Raw genomic sequence first — 27,816 nt, 5'->3', positions numbered from 1 at the left:
TGAGGGACCAGCTCTTCACAACAGGGGGCACTTTTTGAAAAAGGCACGGACATCTCCCTGGCCCTCAGGCGCTGCTCTTGAGGGGGAGACGAGGGAGCCGCAATGGCGGGAGGCGGGGCCAACACGCGAAGCCCGCTCTGGAGCGCGAGGCCAGGGCGGCCCCTCGCGGCATCGCTATGACGACGAGCGCAGAGCCACCCAGCCTCCTCCTGCCACCATCTCTCCTCCTCATTGGCCGCCCTCCCGCCGGCGTGGGCCAGTGAGCAGCTGCCACACTGCAAATCCGGCCCCGTCTCCTGGAGGGGCGGGACTTCCGCCTCCTCTTTAGCTTCCCGCTGAGGCGAGAACGAGAGAAAGCGAAACTCGCCTCAGCCGCCGCTTTCTCCGGCTCGCTCTCCGTATTCCTCGCCTTTCTCCCTCTCTCGCTCTCGCTCGCCGGCGGCTGGGCCTCATGGAGGCGCTTCTCCTCGCCCTGCTCCTCGCCCTTGTGCCGCTGCCGGGACGCGCCTCTGACGTGCTCGAGCTCAGCGATGAGGACTTCGACAGCGGCCTGGCCGACCGCAGCGTCGCCCTCGTCGAGTTCTACGCCCCATGGTGGGTCGGAGGGAGAGAAGGAGGGCGGGCGGGGAGGGCAACGGGGCCAGGGCGCTCATGGGGGGCGGGGCGGCGAGGCCCCCGCTGCTTCGGCTCTGCGCGCGCAGGAAGAGGAGCGGCACGTTTCTCGTGCGCGCGCCTCCCACAGGTCCATAGACAGACGGGGAGAGGGAGGTTGGCAGGCCGGTGGATCCCTTCGTCGCTGCCGCTGCCTTAACTGGCGCGGAGCCGAGAATGGGAAGAGCGAGGGAGGAAAGGAAGGAGGGAGTCCGCCTGCCGATCTGCCTCACGCCGCTGCCTCTTGTCTGTCAGGCCTGTGGGGGTGAATTCTGCGCATTCCGGACGCGATATCCGCGGAAGCCTCTCCGCGATTCGCCCGGCCGCCGTGAAGGGCAGCTGGTTTGGGTTGGTAGCGGCCTCTTTATCGGGCGGGGAAAGCCGCGGTGGCTCCGGCGCTGGTGCCGCAGCCGGTTTTGAAACTGCAGCCCCCAGGCTACACCGGGGCAAGTGCCTGCGGAGGGCGGGATCTTGTTGCCGTGGCTGCTCCCGGTTGGCTGCTCCGCTGGGCTGTCACTATCAGGGATTGGCTGTTGGTCCCCTGGGAAGTGCCCGCTACCTTTGCGGAGAAGTTGGGGCAGCCATCAGGGCGTCTTATCGGCAGAAACGGAAGGGTTGGGGCGCCTGCTAGCTTCCGGTGGATAGTTGGTTCTTGGGTGAACCGTAGGTGCTGCCCTTGTGAGAACGGCGAAGACTCCTCGCTCTGTCCGCTTCATGGGGTTGATGGGGCCACTATTAGCTTGTCCTTTTTGCGGGAGCGGGGTGCCCTTGCCAAGCAAGATGGATGATTCATGGTGCCCAGCCCACTGGCTTCAAGTGTCTCAGTGGTCCTTGATGCAAATGAATCTCAGTGTATACTTGTAATAAAAGCAAAACATAGCCCTTCACAGAACAATAAAAGACAGTTTAGCATAAAATCCCGTGGTATGAAACTTGGTACACAAGGCCAATACTTTGCTGAAGACAATCAGGTTTGATCATTGCCAAAACAGGAATTAGGGAACCATATTTATGCCTCCATGGGTTCTATGATGTGAGAAAGGTGGGATAGAAATTCAAGAAAGTAAATGAAATGCCTACATTTTGTAGGTTTAATGAAAGTATTCATATTTTAGTAAATATCAAATTGTGTATTCATAAATCCTCCTTTTGAATGTGCATCTGGTAGGGGTAATGATTCACTGTAGAGAAAACCACTCAAAATTACAAGCCAGCTAAATGCTAGCCTACTGAAGGCTGACCAGAGATAGGAAGCTGCAGGTCTAAGCCTATGCTGGGTGTATGGAAGAGGAGACTTCCGTTGTCTAGCAACCCACTTGATTTCTGTGTTGAGCACAGAGGAGAGACTGCTTCAGTCTCTTGCTCCATCCCTCCCATCACACTTGCATAGAACTCACAACTGCCATGAGGGAAGGATCTCAGGAAATCAAGAGAGGCAGACAAAAAGAAGGTCAAGAGCCAGCTTCTGTCTAACTTGGCTTGTCCCTGCTATAAGGCCATCAACTACCAGCTATCTTCTGGGAAGGATTCTCGTAACTCTCTGTGTTCTACCATATTGCTCATTCTTCTCCCTTGCCCCCATGGATAGTGATGTTAATTGCAGCATGCCTCAAAAGCATTCATCGTCTGGAAGGCAGGATATTAATAATCACAATAAATAAATTCTGGTTGTCTGTGCCAGACTAGTACTTGAATACAAGGATGGGCTAATGTGCTTATATCTAGATTATGTCACATTAACCTACTTATTCAAGAGTATTGACTCCTTTAAAACAAATTTAAATTTTAAAACCCTGCACAGTTTTAGTCATGGATTTTTATCTGACCTGTTGAGATACAAGTGCGATCTTGGGCCAAACAGTCCTTGCTGATGAAAGAAAGTGGTATGTCAACCATGCATTGAACTTTTAATCTTATAGGTGTGGACACTGTAAACGCCTTGCTCCTGAATATGAGTCTGCTGCCACCAGGCTAAAGGGAATAGTGCCACTTGTGAAGGTTAGTTTTGTAATGTGCTACTGCATGAAACTATGCAGAAAAGGGACCTTTTCCATAAGTTAAATTGCTTGACTACTGATAGTGGAGTTGGGAGTCAGTTCTATTGATGCCTGTGTGAATGTGGTGGGGAGTAACGTGGGATAAAAAGCTTTGAATCTATGTCTGCTGTTCTTTTGATCAAAGTCCCTGGAGGTATAGGAAGAGCCTCTGTTGGTGTTAGATGGGAATGCTTGGATGAGGATGTTTGCATGCATCTATGGTGTTGGCAATGTGCAGACTAGATGGTTGTTTTTTTTAGAGATGCTACCATCCTTTACTGTGGAAAAGGCAAACCCTGCTCACATTCTCTTTAAGGTTGACTGTACAGCAAACTCAAACACCTGCAACAAGTATGGAGTGAGTGGCTATCCAACTCTCAAGATCTTCAGGAACGGGGAGGAGTCTGGTACCTATGATGGTCCAAGAACAGCTGGTAAGGAACTGTAGGCCAGGCTGTGAGTGCTGGAGGAGCTGGTTAATAGTCTGCAGCAGCCCTGGCACAGAGTGGAGGGTTATTGCATGCATATTCTGCTTGTAGACTTCCCAACATCATCTGGTTGGCCTCTGCAAGAACAAGATTCTGGACAATATGGGCCATTGTTCTGATCTAGCTATAGGGCTCTTCTGATTGAAGCCTTCATTTAAAGGGTATTTGTGTAATGCCTTGTATAGTGCAGTTTTTGAAGACATTGGATGTCCGCAAAGCAGTCCCTACATATAGCCTGCCACTAACTATGCCAAACTTCTCTCCCAAGATGGAATTGTGAGCCACCTGAAGAAACAGGCTGGGCCAGCCTCAGTTGCTCTCCGCTCTGATACTTTTGAAAAATTCATCAGTGAAAAGGATCCTGCTGTGGTGGGTAAGTAGTGAGGGGTTTTTGGGTAGGGGAGGTGATCAGATTTTCTCCCCTGAGCCTTCACATGCTAAGATGTGGAGGGGGATCTCCAGTCTTTCTGGAATTAGGCATCATAGACTGCAGGTGTTAGCACAGTATCTCACAGAGCTTTGAACTGGCAGTGCAGAGTTGCCTTTTCTATTCCAGTCTTAAGTGTGGCACCCTGTTAACCTGATCTCAGTAGTAAAAATGTTCAGATAAAAACGTTCTGCAGTGTTGATTTGAGCCACTCCCAGCTTCAAGTATTAGAAGCCGGGGAATGGGTTCCTTGGATGCAATTTGTAGGTTCTTGCATATGGCTCACTGGTTTGGGCAGTCAAGTTGTTTTTGTGTCCAGATGTAATAGCTAAACTGCTTCTTCTACTCTTCTTTCATATGGAGTCCTTTGCCTTTTATGATGTTCTGCAGGTTTCTTCAAGGAGTTGTTTGGTGATGCACATTCAGAGTACATGAAAGCAGCGAGCAACTTGCGAGACCATTACCGCTTTGGGCACACAAGTGATGAGGATCTAGTAAAGAAATATGAGCCAGATGGCGAGTAAGTAGCACATGGGCCTCTATTCTCCTGATTGGTCTACCAAAATATAAGAAACAAATTTCAGAAATGCATCTGGGCATAACAGCTCTGGCTGGCTTCCTGTTGCTCCCCACAATGAATTTCCCCCACTTGTATAGCAAGCTGTTTCTGATGGATAGACCATTGGTTCTCTTTGAACTGAGCTTGAGCAACACTCAAACGTGTTCCTAGCAACTGTCTTTGTAAAATAGTGATTGTACTTTCCACGGTCCTACGCAGCATCCCTCCCCCCCTGCCAACACTCAAGTCCCTGCTGGGCTGCTTCCTGCTTGTTTTTCCTGCCACCTGAAGGGAGCAGGCAAGTCAGAGCTTGAGGTGCTTGCTGACTGTCATTCAGCTTTTCCTTGGGGAGTTGGTTAAGCAGCTGAGACACCTGCTAGCAAATGTGGCTGGAAGCCCATGTTGAAAGAACAAGGGAGTCCTGTTTGTGAGCCAAGCCCTAGCAAGAGCACAGCCTGTTTGAGGGTGATGTGTGCTTCGTTCACTGTCAAGTTGCACTGATCAACTTTCCACAGAGGCATTATCCTGTTCCGTCCCCCACACCTGGAAAACAAATTTGAGGACAACACTGTGCGATACACAGAGGACAAGATCACAACTGGCAAGATCAAGAAGTTCCTTCAGGAGAACATGTAAGTGCATGGCAGCTTCCCTCCTGCCAGTCTATAGTGAGTGTCTGTGTCCGCAGCGTGAGATCCACATGCTAACGTGATTTGGGGGTTCCTTCTGTTCTTTAGCTTTGGCATCTGCCCACACATGACGGAAGACAACAAAGAGCTGATCCAAGGCAAGGACCTGCTGGTGGCTTATTATGACGTAGATTATGAAAAGAATCCCAAGGGCTCCAACTACTGGCGCAACAGGTGAGAACACAGCAAGCACTTCCCTGGGGAAGTGAAATGAGTGAGGTTGGAGAGACCTGCAAGCCACTGATATGTTCTGCCCCCACTGTCACAGGCAATATGTGCCTGACCTGCCAGTTGCTGGGAATCATAGGCAGGGAGATCACTGCTGATGCTGCAATCGGGTCCTGCTTGCTGGCTTCCCACTGGGGCAGTGGTTTTCAACCAGTGTGCCATTGCACTCTGGGGTGCCTTGAATGATGGTCAGGGGTGCCTCCCTCCCTCCTCTGATGCCCTCTCATGTCTCTGCCTCCCAAAGGCTTGTGTGACTGTTTGTTGCAGCATCCTTGGCTACAAGCTCTGCTAGTTGCCAGAAGCTGAGGTGGCCTCATAGTAAGTAAGCAAGCAAGCAAGCAGGTGAGGGAGCCTAGCCAGGCAGTTCACCAGCCCTTGCTGCTGGGAATGAACAGACAAGTCCTAGGCCCCTATGGGGCAGGGGAGGCAGCTCAGAGACCTGGCCAGAGAACTCCAAGAAGAGGAGAGGAGAGGCTGAGAAAACACTTTGTGAGGTAGGGTATTTGAAAAGAGTGAGAGGCTGCCAGCTCTGCAGGCAAGGGGTGACATAACTGGGCTCCTGAGTCCCACAGGGGTGTCACAGAAAGAATATAGTTGGTCAAGGGAGCAGTGGACTCAATAAGGTTGAAAACATCTGCACTGGAGCATCTGGTTGACCACTGAGAGCAGGACACTTTGTCTTAATCCAGTGGACTCATGTCTGTGCCAGAGGCCATGCCTCTTGTGGCTGCTCTGTAGCCCAAACAGAAGGGCTGCAGCAGTTCCAGCATGCAAACATCCCCCTCCCTAGGAAGAGTGGGGGGAAAGAAGCCAGCAGTAGTATAAGCTATGGAGGTCCCCCATCAGCAGTAAATAACTTATGGAAGGAGACTGGGCAGTGACACTTCTGCCCTTGGCCAATCATTGATCACCTTGGTGGCTCTTTGAGGCTGCTCCAAGCACACTTGATCCTTTAGCTATATAATTTGGAACTGCTTTGACCTGAACACATTACCACCTCTGCCTGAGCCAGGGTACTTCCGAAATTGGCTCTTAATTAATTAAAATGGTTTGCTTGCCTTCATGCATGCCTTGAAGAAGACAGGTGCACTGTGACTCCTGATTATCTTGGGCTATCACAAAAAAGTTTTGTTATTGCTTCTGCAGAGTGATGAAGGTAGCCCGGAGTTTCCTGGATGCTGGACACAAACTCAACTTTGCTGTTGCTAGTCGGAAGACCTTCGGTCATGAGCTCTCAGAGTTTGGATTGGATGGCTCTACCACCGATGTTCCTCTTGTTGCCATCAGGACAGCTAAGGGAGAGAAATTTGTCATGCAGGAGGAGTTCTCGTAAGTGGAGCATTTGTTTATACTGCAAGGGTGCACACTACTTCTGGGGTGGTCTGGAGTGGGGACATCCCACTGCCTTTTCCTGAGCAATTCTGCACACAAAGCATCATAGGCCAATCCAGGACAGAAAGTCTGGGATTTCTTCTAGTGACTTTAGAAGGGGGGGTTACAAGTTGGGGAAGGACTGGTTGAAACAATTCTCTTGTTTGGTTTGCAGCCGTGATGGGAAGGCCCTGGAGAGATTCCTCCAGGATTATTTTGATGGAAACCTGAAGAAATACCTGAAATCTGAGCCCATCCCAGAGAACAATGATGGGCCTGTGAAGGTGGGAGCTGCTGCTTGTTCTGTCTCAAGGGTGGTGGGAGCCTTGGGCCCCTTCAGATGATATTGAACTTCCATCAGCCCTACCCAGTGTTGCCCAAAGATAAGGGATTATGGGAGCAATAGGTCAACAGCAGCTGGAGGGTCCCCTGCTTCTAGCTTTAAAAAAACTAGATCTCGTAAGAATAACTCGCTCTACGTGAGGCTGCCATTGAGACTGACCCAGAAACTCCAGCGGGTGCAGAATGCTGCGGCGAGACTCCTTATGGGATCCTCGTTGCAGGATCACACTCACCCAGTGCTATACCAGCTGCACTGGCTCCCAGTGGAGTACAGGATCAGGTTTAAGGTGCTGGTTTTAACCTTTAAAGCCCTATATAGCCTAGGACCCTCATACCTACGGGGCTGCCTCTCCTGGTATGTCCCATGCAGGACCTTACGGTCTTCAAACAAAAAACACCTTGGATGTCCCAGGCCACAGAGAGGTTAAGCTGGCCTCAACCAGAGCCAGGGCTTTTTCGGCTGTGGCTCCGATCTGGTGGAACGCTCTGTCACAAGAGACTGGGGCCCTGTGGGACTTGACATCTTTCCGCAGGGCCTGCAAGACAGAGCTGTTCCACCAGGCCTTTGGTCAAGGCACAGCCTGACCCCTTCCTTTGGTAATTCTTCACAGAACTCTAGCCCAATAGTTGCCATCAATTTGATTTGAACTGATTTTATAATGAATTGATTTTAGAATGCTGTATTATTTTACTGTTGTTAGCTGCTCTGAGCCCGGCTTTGGCTGGGGAGGGTGGAATAAAAATAAAATTTGATTATTGTTATTATTATTAACCAAGAAGGGGACTCCTCTGTTGTATTTTGGGTCATGTTGCAGCAGGTGACAAGTTATGACTGATGTGCAACACCCCAAAACATTCCATATCAAATTCCAAAATGCCCACAAATTTCTCCACTTTGTTCTAAGTTTCATGCAGTTTAAATAAGATTATTGTGCACATTTATTAACTTCAGCTCTTTCTGAGCTACGTCTTGAGGCTGTAGCTTTCCCAGGGTGGCTGATGTTAATAGCTGCTGGGCAGTTTCATCAACAAACATGAAAAAGACAAATTGAAATTACAAGTTGGGTTGAACAAACCCAAAATTTGAAGTACAAGGAAATCTTAAAGTAGCTATGTTTTCTCTGAATCAAGTTTAAGTTTATATGTCCTTGATGCATACCAAAACTGTTTCTGGACACCTGGAATTCAGGAATTCAATTCATAGATGGGAAACAGGCAGATTTTTATGTGATCTGTATATTGATTGAACTGCTGGGAAAATGAGAAGCTTCCTGCATATTATTCAGCTTGTAATAACACTAAAATTAGGCACAGTGTGTCTTGGGAACCTCCCCTTTTGAGACTGTATGTTCTCCCCCAGGTGGTTGTGGCTGAGAACTTTGACGAAATTGTGAATGCTGAGGGCAAGGATGTGCTTGTGGAGTTCTACGCGCCTTGGTGTGGCCACTGCAAGAACCTGGAACCCAAATACAAGGAGCTTGGAGAGAAGGTATGCCCAAGGTGCGGGAGGAGGATCTGAGTGCCTGAGTGTCTCTCTCCCTTAATAGAGGTCCTTGTTCATAGGTGACCATAGAGAAGGGATCTTACCTGCAGGGGCCTTGATACTGTGTATTTGAGCAAGGTTCTCCTGGGTGTGGGAATAGCCCCTAGGGGACTGGCACTGCTCTGCTATCATGAATTGACTGCTTCTACCAGTGTGAAATTGCTGATTGGATTATCTTTCAACAGCTCAGCAAAGATCCCAACATTATTATAGCCAAGATGGATGCTACAGCCAATGATGTGCCTTCTCCCTATGAAGTGCGAGGGTAAGAGAATTATGCTTGGTAGCCACTGGCTGGTTCTTGCCTGCCCTCTGCTGTCAATGATAGAGTAGCTGTCCTGCAGGCACAGTCTTGGGCCTTTTAGGAGGAGTCCTTTGCGCCCCACCCACACCTACATTGTGTGCTTGCACTATGCCCCCTTGAAGAATGGCTGCTGTATGGAGGCTTATGCATGTAAACACCAGGCATATTTCCTCCAGGGCAGTCATTCCGGATAGCACTGAATGCCCTGCTGAGTGGTCTTTCTTTCTTTGTTGACAGCTTCCCCACAATTTATTTTTCGCCTGCGGGGAGCAAGCAAAGTCCAAAGAAATATGAGGTGAGTTCATGCTTATACCGGGTTCCCTAGAGTAATAATCATCAGCTGTAATGAAGTCTTTTTTCTTTTGCCCAGTAATCCTAAAATATGGCAAGTAGCATAAATGATCAAGTGGAATGTGTTGAGGTTGCTGTGTGTGTTAGTGATTGGAATTTAATGCCTTGAGCACTGTTGCACTTTGCCTGACTTGTGTCTTCTTGACAGGGGGGGCGTGAGGTGAATGACTTTGTCAGCTACCTGAAACGGGAGGCCACTTACCCACCCATTCTACAGGAGGATGAAAAACCCAAGAAGAAGAAGAAGGCGCCCAAGGAGGATCTGTGAGCGGGGAGGGGGGCTTGGTGTCATCATCGCCCTTGTCTGCAGAAGAGCCCATGGCCGCTCCTGGAGGTGGGGCCCTGTGGGGCAGTCTAAGCTGTTGGAAAGTGAAGCCACATTGAGCAGAGGGGACCCAGCTGCTGCTGCTGTTCTGTTTAATTTCCTGCCCCCTCATCTCTTAACTGCACTGGCCTTGAATGCCCTGGACTGGCTGATATTTGTGGGTGGGGAGGGGGAGGGTTTGTTTTCTAATTTTTTGTACATTTGAAGAAGTGAATCAATAAATGACCCCCTTAGGCCCCAAGTTGCCTTTCTGTGATGTTGGAAGGGGAAAGACTTCTCCGTGTCTCTTTGAGCGGGATACATTTACCTGTTTCTGGTACTTTGCTAACTTGGGAGGCTGCTCTGCCAGATAACTTTTGTTCCCCATAGAAGTTACTGAACAACTCAGCTGTTCTTGAGAACTTTGCATGTTGATTTTAGCTTGGGATAGCCTAGCTCTGCAGAGGGGCCTAAGCAGCATTGTCAAATGAACATGTAGCAGATTGATAACATAACTGATTGATACGAAGTGAAGGGAGATGTCATATCTGTTTAAACGATCTTCACAAAATGCAGTTTTTTGTATAACTTCTCATGTGGAGAGTCTCTGAGAGATGTGGTAGGTGCCAAGCTTTAAGCCTGTGTGACAAAGACCTGTCTCTGCAGCCACTCGAAACTTTGAAAACAAAGCAGCATAAGCCAGGCAAGATTAAAGTATTCCTTGAAGAAAATGTTTCTAGCAAAGTTCCTACTGCCTTGGGTGTGAGTGTCTGAACAAATGTCAACTGGAGTTGGACAAGCTAAGTGTTAGCATATTGAGATTGTCCTACCTAAAAATGCAAGACTACCCACACTCCAGTTTTTCCAATTAAGGCACAAGAATATACTTGCTGACTATGAAACAATTCTAAAGCACAGCTTTGTTTCAAGCCAAAGATGGCTGCTCTGGTTGTGGATAGCTTGAAGTTACTTTATGCTGCCACAAACAAGTTGCTACAGAAGGACGGGGAAAAGGGAGCACCCTTGCCCTGCTTTAAGTGTTTCTTTTCAAATTGCTTTCAGCTAGCAAGATGTTGCAGAGCAGACTTGGACCAAAACATAAGAGGAACGTACTGTAAGCCAGGCCTGTTCTTAAGCTGTACAAAGCTCACTCCAAGAGCAAGCAGTTGCAGTGAAACACTAGAGCCCCCCTGTGCTTGCTGTGAGGAGTTGCAGGTGATGCTGCCCTCATCATCTCCTCTCGCCACAGCCCCTCTGCCCAGCCGGAGGGACATTCTGCTCAAAGTTTAGGATTTGAGCCTTGATGTGGGAGAGCTTGTGGTGCAGATACTCGCAGTGCCTCTTTTCTTCTTGGTAGTTAGGATACACCTGCAGAGAAGGAAACAGTTCAGCCACCAGGGGGAAAGAAAGCACCCCCCTCCCTGATGCCAGTCTGGGTTCCTCACCTTTTTGAAGTGCCTGTATTCTTGCAAAATCTGATCTTCTAGGACCTGTAACCCAAGAGAGCTAGTTCAGCCCAGGACCCAGGCAGGAAAGGTCCCTTCCCTTTTGTTTCCTGAAATGTTGTTACCTTGTACTCCTTGGTTCCTTGCTGCATTCGCCTAAGCCTTGTGCCCAGCTGGACAAACCTCCTGCTCACACTCCCAATCCTGGCATGGAGGTGGCGGTATGTGGTGTAGTCTGCACTGAAGTCCTCCTGGTAGGCTCGGTACTGCTTTACTGAGCAAATGGGGACATATTTCCTAGTTTCAAAAGACACATTATGTGAGTCAGAAGATGGAAAGGGAGAGCCTCCTCCCTTGGGGAATTTGACCCAAGGTATCAAACACTGTATTGGTTGGGAAGGCCAACAGCAGCAGCCACCTCTCCAATCCATCTCCAACATCAGGAGTAGAACCTTTTTTGGTCCCAAGGACTGTGTTCCAGCATGGACAGTCTTCCAGAAGCTCCATTTGGTCCCTAGGCATGAGATCCCCACACCAAATGTACAACAAGGCTGGGCACCAGTGAAAATGATGCTGGTTCCCAAATGGCTGAGGCCTATGAAAAATGCCCTTGCCTTGTGTGCAGTGCAGCTAAATACTTACAAGTAGTATTTGAGGTTTTCCTCTGAGGTGCTGGCATGGTCTGGGGAGGGAAAAAGAAAAAGCAGAGTCATTGTGGTGGCAGCAGTCGCCCTGCAGCCCTGCATAGGACACCAGCATCTCCCACCAGTGTGTGTTGCTCAATGCTTTCCCAGGCTCATTCCATCTGGATATTTTGGTCTAAACTTCCCATCAGCCCAACTGCTCTGCAGTCCAAAACACCGGGAAGGTTGGGAAGATTGGGAAGGTGGTTCTAGACAGCTTTTTAGGCCCAAGTTGACAGCACAGGTACCTCCTGGTTTAAACCATTCTGCCAGACTGGGAAGGCTGAGCTTTCCATTTTGCTCAAGGTCAGGAGCAGACTGCAGAGGTTCCAGTTGCCATCATATTTGATGTTTCTGCTGGGAGTGCATCTGCCAGACTCCTCACCTGCCTGCCTCTCCTCTTCCCCTGGCCACTCAACCTCTGGTGCTCTATGACTTCCTGCTTCAGGTTCCTCATCCGAGCTCTGAACCTCTCCTATGATGTCACTGCAATCGGTCTGGGCCCTGCTTTTCACTGCCGCTGCAGGCTGCATTTTGCGTCCCCACCAGCTGCTCTCGGCTCCTGTAAAGTGAGGCCCCTGCCATCTCCTGGATCTTGGCCCAAGTGCAGCTCGGAGAGGTTGTAGTCTCTGAAAAATAATATCCACACTTCACTCTTTCCAGGCACAGTCCACTTTAAAGCACTGTGTCTGAGTATGGCAAATGATAAGCCCTCTCTTACAGTCTAATCTGCCAAGTGGATACTAGGAACAACAGGATAATGATGGTTCCCTCTAGGCAGGAAGACCAACTGAAAACCACCATGCAGTAGCACACACAGGCAGGCAAATGAGAACAGAAATGGAAGACAAGAAAGTCCCTTTCCCCCTGTGCCCACAGGAGCCTGCAATGCCTGGGAATTAGAGAGGCTGCCCAGAGGGGGTGATGCAACCACAGCCTTGCCATGGCATCATCGGCTGTTGCTGCTACTGCTCTGAATTAAAGCACTGTTGCAGGACTCTGAATTAAAGCACCACCATTGCAGGACTCACCGCTCTTAAAGGACTACCACCTTGAGAAGGGGCAAACTTTTCAGATGGAGGGCTTGGGAAGGGCTTGGCCAAAGCTTGCTGGGCCTCTTTCCTGCAGAAGTGGAAAGAGAACTGTTAAAAGCTAACCATGGCAGAGCAGAATAGTGGGAACAACTATGCACCCACACATAAAGAGACAGGATTATGCTAGAGAGGGAGGGGAGAGAGAGAGAATGAGGACTAAGACCACAAGGATCCCCTATCCCTCCCCAGTACTCTAACTCCCAGACTCATTGCTCTACCTGCGCAAGTGCTCAGATGCTTCCTGGTGCTGCTGCAGAGCACCTGTCCAGGCCTCCTTTCTAGGTTGCAGACTGTCTTCTTTCAAGCTGTAACTTCTTTCTGGGGGGCTCAGCTGCCCCATCTGTGGGGTAAAGGGGTGGTGAGGGAGGCTCCAGCAAGGTGAGGAAGCCCAGTGGCCTCTCCCAGACCTACCTCAGCCTGCAACTGTGGCCTCTCCAACAAGCCCAACAGCCTCTTAGCCCTCTGGTCACTTCCGTCCAGCACCTGCACTGGTGGCCATGGGGGCTCATTGGCTGGGGGACTGCTTTCATTGCCTTTCCCTCTGGGGCTCTCTGAGGCTGCTTTCCTTGGGAGGAGGGTGCCAGTCTCTACAGTGCAGAAAAGCAGAAAGTCAAGGCAAAGGGAGTGAGGGAATAGAGCCAGCCTTGGCTGTCAGTAGCTCAACCCCCTCCCCAATGCTAATTGCAGAAGACAGTTTCCATTCTTCATCCACAGTGATTGTCTATAGCAACTGAGCTGAAATTTGGATGTTGCACTTCAGATCCACTTATTAAATTTGTATACCACCCTTAATTCAAAGATCTCAAGGTGGTTCACACATGGAAGGATTTCATAAATCCAGGGTAGCTTTATACTAGTTATAAGGTTTTCGTTAAGATACCAAACTAAACTGTTCCATTATGATCACACGTTAGTAAAAACAGTTTGCTAGGTGGTTTTAAAACAAGTTCCACTGCTTCTTAGGATATATACATTCTAGGTTAGAACCAGAGACCTTTGAATGGCAGCGCTCACAAATTGTTCCTTTCAGGAAGTGGGTAGGGGAGAGAGGTGGTGGCAATTTGTGCCAATTCCCCCTTCAGCTCCTATCCAAGAAGCCCTTGCTGCCCCTTGCCCCTCTCTCCTCACCTGGGTTTGGGAACGCAGCTCCTGCCCTATGGCAGGTCGACCTCTCTACCCCCCATCTGGACTGGGAGGCCTCCACAACCATGGCACAGATGGTGATCTTCTCCTGGATGGCTCCTCTGCCCTCCAGCCATCTGGGCAAAGAAGAGCAAGGTTCAGGGAAGCCTCTCTCCCCCATTCCCACCCCCCAGGGAAATAGCCTTTGGGCTGGGCCAGCTTACCTGGTACTGGCCTGGCGGACGCAATCAAAGCTGGCCTGCGGCTGCTCCTTCGTATAGCGTGAGAGGTAGAAGGTGAAGCGGAAAGTCCGTGGGTCACGACGGCCAGCAGTGGCGCCGCAGGGCACCTTCAGATACTGGACAGCATAGAAAGAGAAGAGGGGGGATCTGGTCTGGCCCCTTGGCCTCAGGAGCAGGGCCTGACCCTAGACATGTGGCTGGGGGCTGTTTCTGTGTCTGTGGGACCTGGCTCTGCCTGAGTGAAAAACACTGTGCGGCGGTGCTTTTCCAGGGGTCAGTCTTGGCCCTGCGCAGGAAGGGAGTGGGCGGAGCGCCCCATACAGAGCAGCGAAGGCGCGGCTCCTGCCCACCCCGTCTCTTTCCCTCTTCCCTTGCTACTAAAGGGGACTTTCAGCCCGAAAAAGAAGTGGCTTTCGACGGGGCGGGCTGCCCCGTTCCAGCGCCAAGACAGCAGAGCACTCCGCGGGGAGGACGCCGCAGCCAGGCTCGGTCTGCCGCTCGCGCGAGACTCGTTAGCCGCCTTGCAGAAAGCCGCGGGGAGCTCGTTAGCAAGCAGGCGGCGCCCACGGCGATAGCAACGGCCACGGCGCCCCTCCGTTGCCCAGCCCCGGCGATGGGACTCGACAGGACCTCTGCCCAATGCACGGCGCTAGGAAATATCCTTACCCCTTGGCTGCCCTGGAAGGCGATCACGGGAGGAGGCGCCGCCACCTGCAGAAAAAAAGCGGGCAGTGAGACCACCCCTCCCGCCAAGTGACCGGCCGTCCGGCAATCGCCTCCAAGCCAGCCCATTACCTGACACCGCTGGTAGGCGAGCAAGGCCTGGAGGGCCGAGTCGGTCAGTTTCACGTGGAAGAGGCTGAGGCGGGCGCCCCGCGAGCCGGGGCGGTAGGAAAGGCGCTCCGTCGCCCGCCGCGGCATTGCTAGAGTGAGCGGCTGTGGCGGCGGCGCCTGGGCGGGACTTGGGCTCGACGGCGGGGCGGGGCCGCTGCTCCTTGCTCGGCAGCCGTTGCTGCTCCACAAACCGGTGCGCGTGCCCAGCCCGGGATGCCTGGCCAGACCTGCCTCCGTTTGGGGCGTGGGAAAGGCCCGGAGCAAGAAAAGACCTCGGAGCTTTAGTCTGCCGTCCCTTCCAGAAGAAGGGCGCCGCCGATTACCCACCAAGCACCTCAACAGTTTGCCCCGAGGAAGAACGGCCGGTCCGTTATCCAGGTCTTCGGGGGAGCTTCTGCCCATTGTCCCCGGTCCCCCAGACCGGAGATCCCGGGGCTGAGCCCCCCTTTGGGCCCCGGGCATCGCTTCTACTCCAAAGCCCCCCGCGGCAGCCGACCCCGGACGCTTGGCCACGTGCAGTGGGGGCCACGTGCTTCTTGGGACTCTCCACTAAGCCTCTTAGAGCCCCGCAGGTCACCGGGCAATAATCTGGGGCGGAGCAGCATCCCCTAAGAACCGCCAAAACTCGGATGCGCCTCTTCGGTTGAGCGGCTTCCCTCGCCCAGAAGACCTTCATAGACGTTTACTTCTGGGCATAGGAGCCAACTCCTAGGCGCCATGGGGTGTTCAGCCCCCAGAAAATATTTGCGGGGGCCGCCCCCCCAGTTGATGGGCACTGCTATTCAAATAGTGTGCATGCACCGCATCATGTGATCAATTATGCGAGCGGAGCTTACCTGCTCCCCCGATTTTTTATTGAGGTTGGCATTTATGCTTCTGGGTGGTTTGCTCATACATGAGAGAATTGGGATGGAGGGCAAAGCCAACTGAGTTTTCTCAGAATCTAGCCTGTCAGGAGATGGGGAGGAACCCATTCATCCACGGGAGGTATTCCCTCTTAGCGCAAGTCTTTGGGGCCTCGCGTAGTATAAGAGGAAACCCCCTTTTCCGTCGCGTCTGGGTGAACAGCGGGTTGCTGCTCGCCGCCTCTTCTGTTATAGACGCGAAGGCATTTACTTGGGTTTACTAAGGCAGCCCAAAGGGAGGGGCCCCGCTTGAGATGTGGGAGGGGGCCCTGCTGATCCCTGCTAAACCCAGCCGCAGCCTGACGCCCAGATCCTCCTTGGAAGTAAGCCTGAGCGCAGCTGGGGCGTAGGGGGGCTTACTCTATAATTGAATTACAGGCGCTAAGTGTAGACTGAGGGAAGGAGAGACGGCTAAGCGGCCTCTCGCTTCTGCCGCTGCCGGCCTGCTCCGACCGTCGCATGCAAGGCGGGGAAGCAAATCCCTCGAGATCCTGATGCGCGGCTGCCGGCAAAACCCCTCGCTCCGGGAAGCCCCTTCCGAGGACGGAGGAGCAGCCCACCATGTTCTTGGTCAAGATGTTTCAGGGCGAGGAGGAGGAGGAAGGTGAAGGGGCGGGCGCCAGCCTCGGGCCGGTGCTGCTGGAGGGAGGCAGCCCCCATCTTGGACGGAGGGTCCATTTCCTGCTGCCCCACACTATCATCCAGGAGCCCCCGCCCCAGCTTCAGGAGCGAGCCTTTTACCAGCGGCTGGAGCGCTTGCTGGGAGGAGAAAGAGGCGGCTTTGCAGCGCTCTTTGCGGCTGACGGCTGGGAGGACCTCCGAGGTGAGGCCCGGAGCGCAGGGGGCTTTCAGGCCAGGAGATGGAGGGTCCCGCTGCTCCCCAGAGGGCCTTGGAGGCAACAGGGCGGCTCGGCCTCTCAGACCCTACATGATCCTCTCTGGTGCCAGTCATTGGGGGACAGGGTGACATCGCTGGCTAACAAGCGCCACAGCCAGAAGCCACTGGGGGCAGGAGATGCTTGCTGGGTTCGCTGCCTCTTAGCCAGAAAGCCCCCTGCCCCCGCCTCAGCGACCCAGACCAGGGGCTGCCCTCACACCCATGGGGTTCTAGAGGTGCATCAGAATGAGGAGTGGCTTGACTGATGCCCACCTCAGCACCCCACAGAATGTGTGGTGGTGCATCAAAAGGAATAAGAGGATAAACGAAGGCAGCATAATGCAAATGCTTAAAGTCCTGGGTGACGTGGATTCCCCCCCTCCCCCAGGCAGGAGAAAAACTGGTGGGTGTGGGGAACCACATTAAGACCTTCTGATGCCCTCAGCTCTGCCAAGTTTGAGAGGCCCCATTGTTCTACTCCTTCCCCCAAAAGTATATTAGTCTAACAGATCGGGAAGGCCAAAGAGAGGAATAAGTGTTTTGTTTTTGCGTAGATATGAGTACAGAGAAGGCAAATGAAAACAAACTAGTCCCTTTTTTGCATTTGGAGGCCTTCATCACCTGAAGCCCTAAACTGTGGTGTACTTCACCTATGCGTAAATCAGACCCTGCCCCAGGACCATTTGGAGGTAACTGGGCAGGTGGGACACTGCAGTACCTCATGGTGGAGAGAAAAGGCCCCTCCATTTGGCCAGAGCAGGTTGTGTTGTGAGAGAGGGGCTGTAACTTCCTCATCCTCCATCACTCCCTTGGCCTTCCTTCCTTTGCACCTGGGCAGTTGGAGTTCCACACACTTCCTCAAGCAAACACCTGCACCTGTAGTTGAACTGATGCTCCCCTTTCCACCCTCCAGAGGACAAGTCCCTACGGAAGCGGCTGGTGAAGAGCAGTCCAGAGGGAGGCAGCTGGCCACAACTGGGCCAAGAGGTTACTGTGAAGATGCTGGGAATCCTGGAGGACCACAGCCTGGTGGAAAAGGACCAAAAGCTCACCTTTGTCCTCGGCCAGGGGGAGGCAATACAGGTGAGGTGTGGGAAGGCTGCAGCCCAGGGGCTCCCTTGTTCCTTTGTGCATTTTCTCCTCCTGATCCTTTCTCCCCTGGCTTTGCCTGGCAGCCTGCCCCACAGGGGCAGCCCATTCTCAGCCCCCGTTTCTCTCCGTTGCCTGAGCAACTGAATGGCACAAATGGTGGGGAATCCTGCTGTCGTTCTGCTTCTGTTCTGTTTCAGTGGAAAGGACTGTCAGCTTTGCAGCCACCCCCAACCTCATGCTCATAGGGCCCTCCCTCTACATAGGATCTCACCTTTTCTGCCTGTGCGCTATCATAGCAGAGGCCAATGCAGACCACATGAGAATGGCTGTTGCTCCCAAGCCAATGTACTGTTGCATGTAGTGGTGCTGAGAGGTGTGACAGCAGGATGTGTGTGTGTGTGTGTGTGTGTGTGTGTGTGTGTGTTGGGGGGGCACTTTGGGTCAGGTCCTTGTTTCCTTTTTCTCTCCCTAGGCTTTGGACCTTGGCGTCCTCTCCATGCAGCTTGGTGAAATAGCCCTTTTCCTCGCTGGCCCTGCTTGTGCCTACGGTCACCTGGGCAGGTAGTCATCAATCATTGCTCTGCACTGTGACTGCTGGGCAGGGAGGGGGCAACATCTGGGTCCTTGGTGGGGGAAGAGAGCTGTGTGTTCTCAGAGGCCTTTCCTCCTCCTCCTCCTCCTGCAGAGAGCCAGATATTCCCAAAGATGCCACGTTGCTGTACGAGGTGACTCTGCTGCACGTGCAGGACAGCCCGGACCTGTCACTGTTGCCCACCATGGAGCGCCTCAGCCTGGGCAACCAGAAGCGGGAGTGGGGCAACTTCCACTTTGAGCGGGGGGACTACCAGCAGGCCCTGCACTCCTATCAGCAGGCTTTGCATGTCCTCTCCCTGCCGGGGACAGGTGAGGCACTGCTCTGAGGGCTTGGGATGCACTGGGGGATGAAGCCCTCCCAACGCAGCCATGTGGGTGCGTGTTGGAAACATGGGGTTGGCAAGGGTTCAATTAGAGCTGACGGGCAGCTTGCCTGGAAATAGTGCCGTGATCCCAAATGTGGGCAGTTTGGATGAAAAGGGAGAGGAACCCTGTCCCAGAAGTGCTCTCCCGCAAAGGCACACTTGACCCATCCCTACTGCAGAAGCCCAGTTCTGGGGCTCAGCCCCATCTGCACCTCCTGGCTGGGGGTGATGCTGCACCTATGTGTGTTTCTCTCTAGACTGCCCAAGCCAGGAGGAGGAAGAGGAGCTGCATGACCATCGGGTCAAATGCCTCAACAACTGTGCAGCCGCCCAGCTGAAGCTGAAGCTTTTGGATGAGGCCCTGGCATCCTGCAATGAAGTTATACAGCTTGACCCAGAGAACATCAAGGCACTTTACAGGAAAGGGAAGGTGATGAGGGAAACACCTCCCAGCCCCTCACCTGCTCCAGGGCCAGGAGGGAAGAACTTGGCTAGGGAACGGCATGCTGAAGGCCGTACAGCTGGCTGAGATCCAGAGTGGGGTGGTGGTGGCAAAGGTCCCTGTTCCACAATATTGACCTAATGCTATATCTGGATTGAAGTGGGGGAAAGGGAGTTGTGACCACAAGAGGTGAGAGAAGGCATGAGGGAGGGTCAAGGAACAGCTGCAGAGAACAGCCAGAGAAAGAGGTGGACAAGGGCAGGTTTCCCCAACCCCTACCCAATTCATATACCATCCTATCTCTGTCACTCTCTCTCTGCTATTTAGCTATTGTCAGAGCGGGGAGAGGACCAGGCAGCCACCGCCGTTCTGAAGAGGGCCCTGCAGCTGGAGCCAACTACCAAGGTGGGGCAACAGGACACACTAGGGGCAAAGGCAGGCAAGGGACAATAGCAGAGGCGGTGGGGAAGGTCCATCTTTGCTGGGCCAGCTTCATCCTCTGCCACTTTCGGCACTTGCGACTGGCATCTCCTCTTTTGCTCAGCTCGCGCTGAGATGACATCATATTCCTAGCATTGGTGGGAGGGTGCTCAGCGGGCACTGGAGGTGATCCCTCTCCCCCCCCCCCGTCTTCCAAGTGTATTAACCATTTGCTCCCCAGAAGGATTAAAATGACCTTGGCTGTCTCTAGGCTATCCATGCTGAGCTCTCCAAACTAGCAAGGCGGCAGAGGGGGCAGCTGGAATGCACTGGCCCAGGAGGGGCCACTCCGGAAGACATGGCAACACCCACCATTGCTCACAGTGCTCAGGTTTGTTATCACGGCCTAGTTAAGGCAAAGGATTGAGGGTCCTTGTCACTTAGCAGGTGCCTTCCTGCCCCTTTATCCTGCGGGGTGTTGCTGCTGCTGGGTTTTTTCCCCAAGACTGTTCCCGTGGCCTTGTGGCAGCTGCCTTTGTGGGCATGTTGTTTGGCCAGTGTGGTGTAGTGGTTAGAGTGCTGACTAGGGCCTGGGAGACCAAGATTTAAATCCCCACTCAGCCATTAGTGTTACTGGGTGACCTTTGGCCAGTCACTGCCTCCAAGCCTAATCTACCTCACAGGGTTGTTGTGAGAATAAAATGGGGAGATGTATGCCACCTTGAGCTCCTTGGAGGAAAGGTGGAAAAAATGTAAGAGATAAATAAGAAATTGTGAGGCTGTGAAAGCTCATGTGTCTCCTCACTGCCATCTTTTGCAGACAGATGCTCCTGCTCCCCAGCCAAGCTGAGTTGCTGCTTCTTTTCCTGGGTTGACCCTAGAAAGCCTTGCAGAAGTGTGAAGTTCCACCTTCTCTGACAGCAAGGACTTCTGAGGGGCATCAGGGCCAAATACTTGTTGTGTGTGCCCACTTGTTTCTCCTGGGATGGGGCAGACCCACAGCTGCTATGGAACTGTGTGGCTCTAAGTCCCAAAAGGAACTCTTCCTCCTCCTCTTTCTCTACCACCACCACCACCACCAGTGATTGAGAGGTTTGCAAGCGAAGTTTATCCAAGAATGAAACATGGCACCCGAAGTCAAGTGGCTGGCTCTCATTGACACCTTTGATGATGATGTTCCCTAAGCGTAAAGGAAGGCTATCATTGTGAAAGGGTGGGAAGATCCTTTCCAGCTGAAGCTGGATACTCTGAGGCTGGATTTTGCCCTGCAACCCAGCTTGCTGCTTATATTTTCTTCTGTGCTCTATTCATTTCCCTGCCAATCTGCAGGGAAGCCACCTTGGAATACATGTCTCATTCACCCCAAAGACTGGCCTGTTCCTAGTGTTGAGCTGAGGACAGGGACGCGGACTTATAAAAAATATTGGGGGGGCCCCGGGAAAGCTCATGAATAATAAATAAGCTCATGAATATGCAAATAAAGTGGCGCCGCCTCCTCGTGAGCGAATAGGGGAGAGCGTGCTGCGCCTATTAATCAGCTCCGAAGGAAATTGGGTGGAGCTTATGCTCGGGAGGGAGGGCAGGAGTCATGCAGCCCGACCCTGTGCATTTTGGGCTGGGGGAGGGGCGGCGATGGCGCTCTGCTGGAGGGGCGCCGGAGATTATTGGGGGGCGGAGCCCCCAAAACGAATTTTTGAGGGGGCTCGGGCCCCCTCAAGCCCCATGGAGTCGGCGCCTATGGCTGAGGAGGAGAACAAATTCCAGGGTGTGGACAGACATACAGCTCCCTGCACGGACTGGCAAAGGGTTTTCTGCATTGTGGGGTGGGGTGCTCTGCTTCTGGCATGATTATTCTCCCTTTTCTAAAAGCAGACAAACACCACTCTTACTGTGTTGTGTTCTTCTCCCATACCTCTTTGAAACACAAGTCTGGGCAAAGGAGGGGCTTCATGACTGCCACAAGGGCCAGCCAGGCAGCACTTTGCAGTTTGGCTGAAAAGAGTGAAAATTGGTTGTATGGAGAGCAGCCTTGTCCCCCCTCAGGATGTACATCTATGTGCACCATAAGGGCCATGTACTTCAAGGGTTCCTTATTGCTCTGAAGATCCACCAAAGGCCATTCTGATATCCCAGTTGCCTTGTTTCCCTTGGCAGGGTTCTTCTTCTTCTTCTTCCTGCTGTTGAAATTGTCTGTGTTCTATCTGCACACACAATATTTACCACCAGTCACCATCACCTCTCTTGTGGCAGCCTCACTCATGAGCTGTAGCAGGTCAAGTACAGAGAAGGTCCTCCTTCTTCAGTAGGAGAGTAGGAATAACTTCTCTTCTGTCCTAAAAGTATCCCCTAAATTGTAGAAGGCAGATAACCTCTGAACAACTGGATTTTCATAGAGGGTTGTGCGTGTACTTGCAGTTTCAGTTAGGAACAACATTTCCCACCTCCCTCTAAGAACTCTCAGGAGGACTCTCTTATGGCCTGGTTTTTCAGGGAGGAACACCTTTAGGTGCTGGGTCACCACAATAGTGAGTTCATGCAAGGGATGTAGGCTGCAGAGCAACTCAACTACTTTGTTTTGGGTGCTTGGCCTAAAAGCGTCCAGTCTCTGTTGAAGATGGGACAAAGGAACAGCTTCAGCCTCATAACAACAGGCATGCCTCGGTGAAAAGGAGCCTAGCAGAGGCCCTGGTGCTCAAATGTAGTGAGCAGCCTTCTTTGAAGCAGTCAGGAGTTCCACAGGTGGGCAGTCAAAGAAAGAGCCTTGCCTGCAGGAGGAAGTCTTCCTGGTGTTGCTGCTGAGGGCAAAGAGCTGGCGATGTTCCCTCAAAAGAAGAATGGCTACAGAAACTAATGGAATATGGCGAAACATCGGAAGAATAAGAAATAAAGATAACAAAGTATTTAAAGGGGAATGAAAATCATTTATTGAATATTTACAAACTCATTGTAAACAAATTAAAACATTAGCAGGATTAATGTAAAAGTGTGCAGTATTGAAAACATATATGAAATGGATGGAAATAAAATATAAAATAGATTTAGATTCGGGTATGCAGGAAAATAAGAGTAAATATAAGGAAGAGAGAAAGGGAGTGGAAAGTCAAAATATAATATGTAAAGTTGATTCTGTTTGAAATGTTTGTCATAAATCAAAATTCTATATATAGAGAGAGCGAGTGGGAGCTGGGGAGCTGGTTCCTGAGGAAGAGAAGGTGGTGCTGCCAGGCAATCCATTTATGGAGCATTGATCCTGATTTGCTCACAGGGAGATTAGACAATGTTGGTTATTTAATGAGGATTCCCTTGGCGTGTGTGGGGGGAAGGGCAGACAATGGTGAGTCTAAATCTCCTCTGCCGCTGCGCTTCCTGCATAAGGTCTGGGCTTTGAGAGAGGGGTTTTGGTGCACAAGAGCCATCCTGACTTGGCCAATCTGTGATTGAGGCTGCACCCTAACCAGGTACTGAAAACATGTTCCACTCCTCTCCTGCCACCACTGCCCCAGAATAATCCAGGGATAACTCAATTGCTTAGAGTGTGGCACCTATGATGCCAAGGTTGCAGGTTCGATAAGCTGCATATTCTTGCATTGCAAAGGGGTTGGATTGATGACCCCCAGGATCCATTCCAGCTCTATGATTTTATGGTAAAGAACTTGACTCCTTGCAGAATGAGCCTTCCCTGACCCCTTGACAGAGCAGCAGCTGGGAAGCCCCCCTCTGACCCTCTGCTCCATCCAGGGCTGGCCCAATACATTTTGGTGCCTGAGGCGAACCGCATAATAGTGCCTTCCCTGCCAAATAAGAAGGGAGTGAATGAAGATCTACATCAGAAACAAGGGCTTTGGGATCCGTTGCCGTCTGAGACAATGGCTTCACTTTGACTCATGGTTGAGCCGGTCCTTCCTCCATCCCACGGGGACGGAACCCGCGCGGCACCACCGCTGCTGGGGGAGCTTGGCCGTCGATCTTGCCACTGCTAGCACTAACTCCGTGCCCAGGACTGGAGAGGAGAGGGCGGAGCTCCTACGGGCCCCGCCACTCTTGGCTCCACAGCCATTCGCGGCGCAGGGGAGGGGCTTCAAGACCGCCACGTTGCGCCTGTTGCCCTCCATGATGCCCCGCCTTCATTTCTGGCCGTCCTCCCCTGCAGCCAATCGCTGAATGGTCCGCCTGGTCCAGTAGCCGCCTCTTGGCGCTGGCGGGCTAATAGCCTCCTGGCCTCTGTGCGGATTGGCCAATCAGGCGACAGGGGCGGAGCAGGGCAGGGCTGTGGCCGTAGCTGCCTCGGGGACTCGAGCGAAGCGGAGCCATGACGCGTAAGCGGGACTCCCCCCCCCTCCCGGTCCGGTCTCGCGCCCCCTTATTACCCTCCGGTGGGTGGGGGAGGATATGGGCTGGAAGGTCCCGTTGCCTCCTTGACTTGCTCACGGCGGGGGGAGTTCCGCCTCTGCCGCCCTTTCCCCCCGCCCGTCAAGGCTCGGCGGCCCGCAGTGGCCCCCGGGGCCCCGCCTGACCGGCCCCCGCCGCGCTTACACGTGCACTACCTTTCTCCGCGGTGCAGGGGGCAACCAGCGCGAACTGGCGCGCAGCAAGAACATGAAGAAGAACGCGGACAAGGGCAAGCGCCGCGACGACGGCCTCTCTGCCGCCGCCCGCAAGCAACGGTGAGCGCCGGGCGGGAGGGGAACAAGGTCGGACTGGCTGTCTTTCTGGGCCGGGCCTCGAGCCCGGAGGCGGCGCCTCCCCCTTAGCATAAAAGACCTGGCCGGGGCAAGAGCCAGGAACGGTTGGCTGCCTCCCCACCCTTCCTGCTTTTCCTATTTCTTCCGCCCCTGGTGGTGAGCGGTGGGCATCATCCTGTTCTCTGATAGGGACGAGGCTTCTCGTGGCACTAGAAATAGAAGCACCTTAGGGCGGGGTGAGCTTTCCGGGGCTCCTGGCATCCGCTTCCTTGGATGCCCTCAGTCTGCTTGTCTTTAAGGTGTCTCAAGACTTCTCCATGGCATTGCTGTTGAAGGCTAAGGCTGCCAGTCACAGGTGTCGCCAGGATTTTTGTTGGGGGGGAGAGGCATTTGTTGGGGCGGAACCTCAGATTTATATTGATTTTGATTGATTTAGGGGGGAAGCTGCCCCCCACACTACGTCCATGCAGCTGTGCCTGAGGTTCCGCCACTGGTTATGGAGGCTCCGCTGAACTGTCCTTGCTGCTGCTCCATCCCTGCTCTTACTTTCCACTCAAATCCTAGCCTAGCCCCTTGTCAAAGCCCTCAGAGGCCAGAGTGACAGCCCCTTCACTCAGGCGACCCAGTGGCACCTTTATTTGCCAGCAGCCCAGCACCTGCCCTCAGGCCCAGGTGCCCCTTCCGGACTCAGTGGCCACAGCCTGACTGCCTTGCCTGTTTTTCTCTCCCCAGAGATTCAGAAATCATGCAGCAGAAGCAGAAGGCTGCCAAGGAGAAGAAGGAAGAGCCTCAGCAGCAGCAGCCAAAGTAGGCAAGAGCCCTGAGGGGGCCTGCCCAGGTGGTGGCTCCCTTTCCTTCTCCCTCAACCGCTCACACTCCTGCTTATAGCCACAGTGGCATTATGGGGGCCACCAGACCACCTCCTGCTGAGGCTGGAGAAGAAAGGAGGAGCCCCAGCCTGGTGGGAGCTGGCAAATGCTAGAATCAAGATACTTCATTAAAGTAGTTTTACCCATTTGTCCAGGCTGAAAAAATTACTGCAAGAAATGAGATGGGCCAGGTCAGCTGCACTGAAGTGAGATGGAGCAATTTATCCACTGTGCGCACCCGTGTGTGTGTTTATGTGGTTTACAGCCTTGTACAGTGGTCATGGGCCTATCCTATCACCAACAGCTAGAAGCTGAGATTTGGCACAGCGTAAGGATGAGGTGCCTATGGGAGACAGTCCTGACTTGTAGCTTCATGGAAGATTTTCTTATGTTGATTTTTTAAAAGGCTTGTCTGCCACCTTTGGGGCATAAACAGCATTTAAACTGACTTAACAATTCATAAAAACGTCTAGACAGTCATGATTTAAAACAGGCACGTCCAACAAGTAGATTGTGATCTACCAATAGATCACTGAACGTCTGAGGTAGATCACTGGACCCTCAAAAGAAGCTCAACAACTTTGGCTCCCCTAAAAAAAAATTCAACTTTCGTGCCCTGCACCCCTAAAAAATGGGCCATTTTCCTTCCCAAAAAAGCTCAACAACTTTGACCTGAACCCCCATAAGGGCGGTAGATCACTGCCAGTTTTTAACTCTGTGAGTAGATCGCAGTCTCGTGGGAGTTGGTCACCCCTGATTTAAAACAACAACAACATGCTTAAAAACAATGTAGAGACCCTAAAGCTGTGAGATCAGGCCACGAGCCGATAAGCCATGCAAAGCAGGCAGACTAAGAATATAAAATTACATAAACACAGCCTTTACCCTAAAGCCCAAGAAACAGGAGAGACTTTGCCTGGTGCCTCCTCACCACACCTTTGAAAAGAAAATAGTAGAGCTGGAAAGGTTCAGAAAGAGCAGTCAAAACAATCCAGTGGTTACAGTAAATCCTTTAAGAGGCAAGGTTGCAATATTTGGGGCTTTTTAAAGATAAGCTTTTCTCCTTCTCTGTCATAATGCTAGAACCCAGCTGGGGCAAGTCAAGAAAATTACTCTTCAGGACAGGTTCAGACAAGAGTCAGTGACCAGCTCATACCAGGACTCCCATAAAAACCCAGGATTGCCTCTTTGGGTCAGGGGTCCAGTCCAGCACCCTGTGCCCAGAGAGATGTCTGTGTAAGCTCAGATGCAGGCAGGGTGTGACTGTGGTCGTCTCTCCTGTATCCCTTCTTGCCTTTTACAGCCCTCTTGCTTAGCCATGCTGGCATCCTGTGGTATAAAGTTGATCTCCTCTAGACTGTAAACCAACTTTTATTTCAGGCTTTACGTTGGTGGCTTTAAATTACCTCTAATGAAGTGATGTCACTTTCTTGAACTGGCTTTCTTAGAGCAAAGCCTTCCTCCATAAAAGATAAAGAATCCTCCCTTTTAAAATTAAATAGAGCTGAGTTCCTGGCCATATTTTGAATAGTTGCTTTTCCCATTCAGTTTGGTGCGGTGCCTGCCTTGCTCCATTGCCAGGGCACCAGTTAAGTTAAAATCGGGGCCTAGCCCATGACTGACTGTACCCAGGGCTGGTCACCTGTAGTTGCTTTCTCTGACTCTCCCTTTCTGTGGCCAGCCTCCTTCCAGGAGTTGCACAGACCCTGATTATCTCTGGGGGAGAGGGAGGTCAACCTTGTGTCTGGTCATCAGGAGGGGCCTGATCTCAGACCTGCTGCATCCCACAGGCACAGGAGTACCTCGCATACTGGGTTTCACAGGGCCCTCCCCAACTGACCTTGCATCACCTGTTTGCTTGACAAAGAATGGAAGGGGCTCAGGTTGGTTTAATCCCACAGAACTGGATCTTGCCCATCCAGTGGCTCCCAAAATGTGGACTCTGCCTCAGAGGCAATGGACCTTGAAGAAGAACCTGGGTAGAAGGCTGGGATTACCATGACTGCAGGGATCATAGTTTCCCCACGGAGAGACTATGCTCTGTTGGCTCTTGTCAGGTCGCCACAGCCTGTCCCAAATGCTGGCCTGGATGAGTCTGTCCTCTGATTCTCCTCCTATTGCAGCTGTCCCAAACCAGGCAGGATGCCCCAGATTTGCAAGGCAGAGCATTCCCCATCCACACCTAAGGAGGATGCTCTAACCCCTCTCCACCTGCCCTGGGTGAGATACTCTAAACAAAAGTTCCTCTCCCAGGGAAATAACCCAAGATCTCCTAACTGTCAGCAACTTGCGCAGCCTCAGTTGAGGCAATGCCACCCACACCCACAGTATGTTTGGCCATAGGAGGTCTCCCTGCTGTGCTTTGGGATAAAGAGGATAGGGGGAATTTTTGGCATAAAGAGTGGCACTAGCCTCTTCTGCTGAGGTGCTCTTCCCCATTCCTCCCCTGCCCCTGAGGAGCCAAGAGAAAGGAAGGCAACCAAAGTTCCAATTCAAGAGTTCTCTGGCTGTGGGACAGAGTCCTCCCAGGTGATGCTTTGTAGGAACATTTACAGGAAGGGCCGTCATGGGCTTTTCAGACGCCAGAAGGTCCCAGGTTCAGTCGCTGATGGCCTCTCCAGGTACAACTGGGAATAGGAACCACAGGTGGAGCCAGCAGAGAGAGAAGGCTGTTCCAATGCTGGGCTCACTCCATCGTTTCCTCAGCTGAGTCTTGCAAGCCCAGCCTCTACTATCCTCCCACCCCCGACACTAAAAGGTCCTGCCTAACAACAACCACCCTGTCAAGTTGGCGCATTAGTCTCAGCTACTCTGCTGTGAGTTCTAAGGCTGGGCAATTCATACGGAAGGAAAGAAG

General features: G+C 52.3%; 4 protein-coding genes across 7 annotated transcripts; 3 read left to right on the top strand and 1 right to left on the bottom strand.

The window, feature by feature from the left end:
• The first annotated feature begins 313 nt into the window (after positions 1-313).
• PDIA3 (protein disulfide isomerase family A member 3) lies at positions 314-9,555 on the top strand. Its single transcript, XM_081170359.1, has 13 exons — positions 314-594; positions 2,571-2,649; positions 3,004-3,121; positions 3,444-3,548; positions 3,993-4,122; positions 4,677-4,793; positions 4,899-5,024; positions 6,225-6,407; positions 6,625-6,733; positions 8,152-8,280; positions 8,520-8,599; positions 8,876-8,933; positions 9,138-9,555. The coding sequence occupies exons 1-13, from the start codon at positions 452-454 to the stop codon at positions 9,255-9,257; spliced, it is 1,497 nt and encodes a 498-aa protein (XP_081026485.1). The 5' UTR covers positions 314-451; the 3' UTR covers positions 9,258-9,555.
• Positions 9,469-15,694, bottom strand: ELL3 (elongation factor for RNA polymerase II 3). 3 transcript variants are annotated; one of them, XM_081170362.1, is made up of 12 exons: positions 15,041-15,694; positions 14,546-14,590; positions 13,862-13,995; positions 13,644-13,774; positions 12,927-13,102; positions 12,734-12,855; positions 12,453-12,543; positions 11,807-12,050; positions 11,381-11,420; positions 10,864-11,035; positions 10,739-10,783; positions 9,469-10,661 (listed from the first exon to the last, which is right to left on the bottom strand). In XM_081170362.1, exons 1-12 carry the CDS (start codon positions 15,173-15,175, stop codon positions 10,524-10,526), a joined length of 1,473 nt encoding a protein of 490 aa, XP_081026488.1. In that variant the 5' UTR covers positions 15,176-15,694; the 3' UTR covers positions 9,469-10,523. The 3 variants fall into 3 exon arrangements, with proteins under 3 accessions (XP_081026488.1, XP_081026487.1, XP_081026489.1); XM_081170361.1 differs by having other exon boundaries at positions 9,469-10,783; XM_081170363.1 differs by having other exon boundaries at positions 9,469-10,783; positions 12,999-13,102.
• LOC308573454 (peptidyl-prolyl cis-trans isomerase FKBP8-like) lies at positions 14,272-20,800 on the top strand. 2 transcript variants are annotated; one of them, XM_081170365.1, is made up of 9 exons: positions 14,272-14,717; positions 17,050-17,184; positions 17,409-17,578; positions 18,060-18,148; positions 18,273-18,490; positions 18,804-18,976; positions 19,316-19,393; positions 19,680-19,799; positions 20,229-20,800. In XM_081170365.1, the coding sequence occupies exons 2-9, from the start codon at positions 17,148-17,150 to the stop codon at positions 20,256-20,258; spliced, it is 915 nt and encodes a 304-aa protein (XP_081026491.1). In that variant the 5' UTR covers positions 14,272-14,717; positions 17,050-17,147; the 3' UTR covers positions 20,259-20,800. The 2 variants fall into 2 exon arrangements, with proteins under 2 accessions (XP_081026491.1, XP_081026490.1); XM_081170364.1 differs by lacking the exons at positions 14,272-14,717; positions 17,050-17,184 and adding an exon at positions 15,998-16,441.
• A 2,767-nt stretch (positions 20,801-23,567) lies between these two features.
• On the top strand, positions 23,568-25,107 carry SERF2 (small EDRK-rich factor 2). The gene is made up of 3 exons (XM_081170337.1): positions 23,568-23,724; positions 23,970-24,072; positions 24,823-25,107. The coding sequence occupies exons 1-3, from the start codon at positions 23,718-23,720 to the stop codon at positions 24,899-24,901; spliced, it is 189 nt and encodes a 62-aa protein (XP_081026463.1). The 5' UTR covers positions 23,568-23,717; the 3' UTR covers positions 24,902-25,107.
• The last annotated feature ends 2,709 nt before the right edge of the window (positions 25,108-27,816 follow it).

Source organism: Podarcis bocagei, assembly GCF_964188305.1.
Source record: "Podarcis bocagei genome assembly, chromosome: 14".
NCBI classification, from domain to species: domain Eukaryota; kingdom Metazoa; phylum Chordata; class Lepidosauria; order Squamata; family Lacertidae; genus Podarcis; species Podarcis bocagei.
Note: the sequence above shows the minus strand (reverse complement) of the source record. Positions and strands in the feature narration are given on the sequence as shown.

Excerpts from the sequence above, each read along its gene's own strand:
- LOC308573454 (XM_081170364.1), top strand. The coding sequence starts at position 16,180 with ATGTTCTTGGTCAAGATGTTTCAGGGCGAGGAGGAGGAGGAAGGTGAA. Across the intron at positions 18,491-18,803 it reads CCTCTCCCTGCCGGGGACAG|ACTGCCCAAGCCAGGAGGAG; the intron begins GTGAGGCACTGC and ends GTTTCTCTCTAG. Across the intron at positions 18,977-19,315 it reads CACTTTACAGGAAAGGGAAG|CTATTGTCAGAGCGGGGAGA; the intron begins GTGATGAGGGAA and ends TCTGCTATTTAG.
- ELL3 (XM_081170361.1), bottom strand. The coding sequence starts at position 15,175 with ATGCCCGGGGCCCAAAGGGGGGCTCAGCCCCGGGATCTCCGGTCTGGG. Across the intron at positions 14,591-15,040 it reads GCAAACTGTTGAGGTGCTTG|GTGGCGGCGCCTCCTCCCGT; the intron begins GTGGGTAATCGG and ends TTTTTTCTGCAG. Across the intron at positions 11,421-11,806 it reads GGAAGAGGAGAGGCAGGCAG|ACCATGCCAGCACCTCAGAG; the intron begins GTGAGGAGTCTG and ends TTCCCTCCCCAG.
- PDIA3 (XM_081170359.1), top strand. The coding sequence starts at position 452 with ATGGAGGCGCTTCTCCTCGCCCTGCTCCTCGCCCTTGTGCCGCTGCCG. Across the intron at positions 2,650-3,003 it reads GAATAGTGCCACTTGTGAAG|GTTGACTGTACAGCAAACTC; the intron begins GTTAGTTTTGTA and ends ATTCTCTTTAAG. Across the intron at positions 8,281-8,519 it reads ACAAGGAGCTTGGAGAGAAG|CTCAGCAAAGATCCCAACAT; the intron begins GTATGCCCAAGG and ends ATCTTTCAACAG.
- SERF2 (XM_081170337.1), top strand. Across the intron at positions 24,073-24,822 it reads GCCGCCGCCCGCAAGCAACG|AGATTCAGAAATCATGCAGC; the intron begins GTGAGCGCCGGG and ends TTCTCTCCCCAG.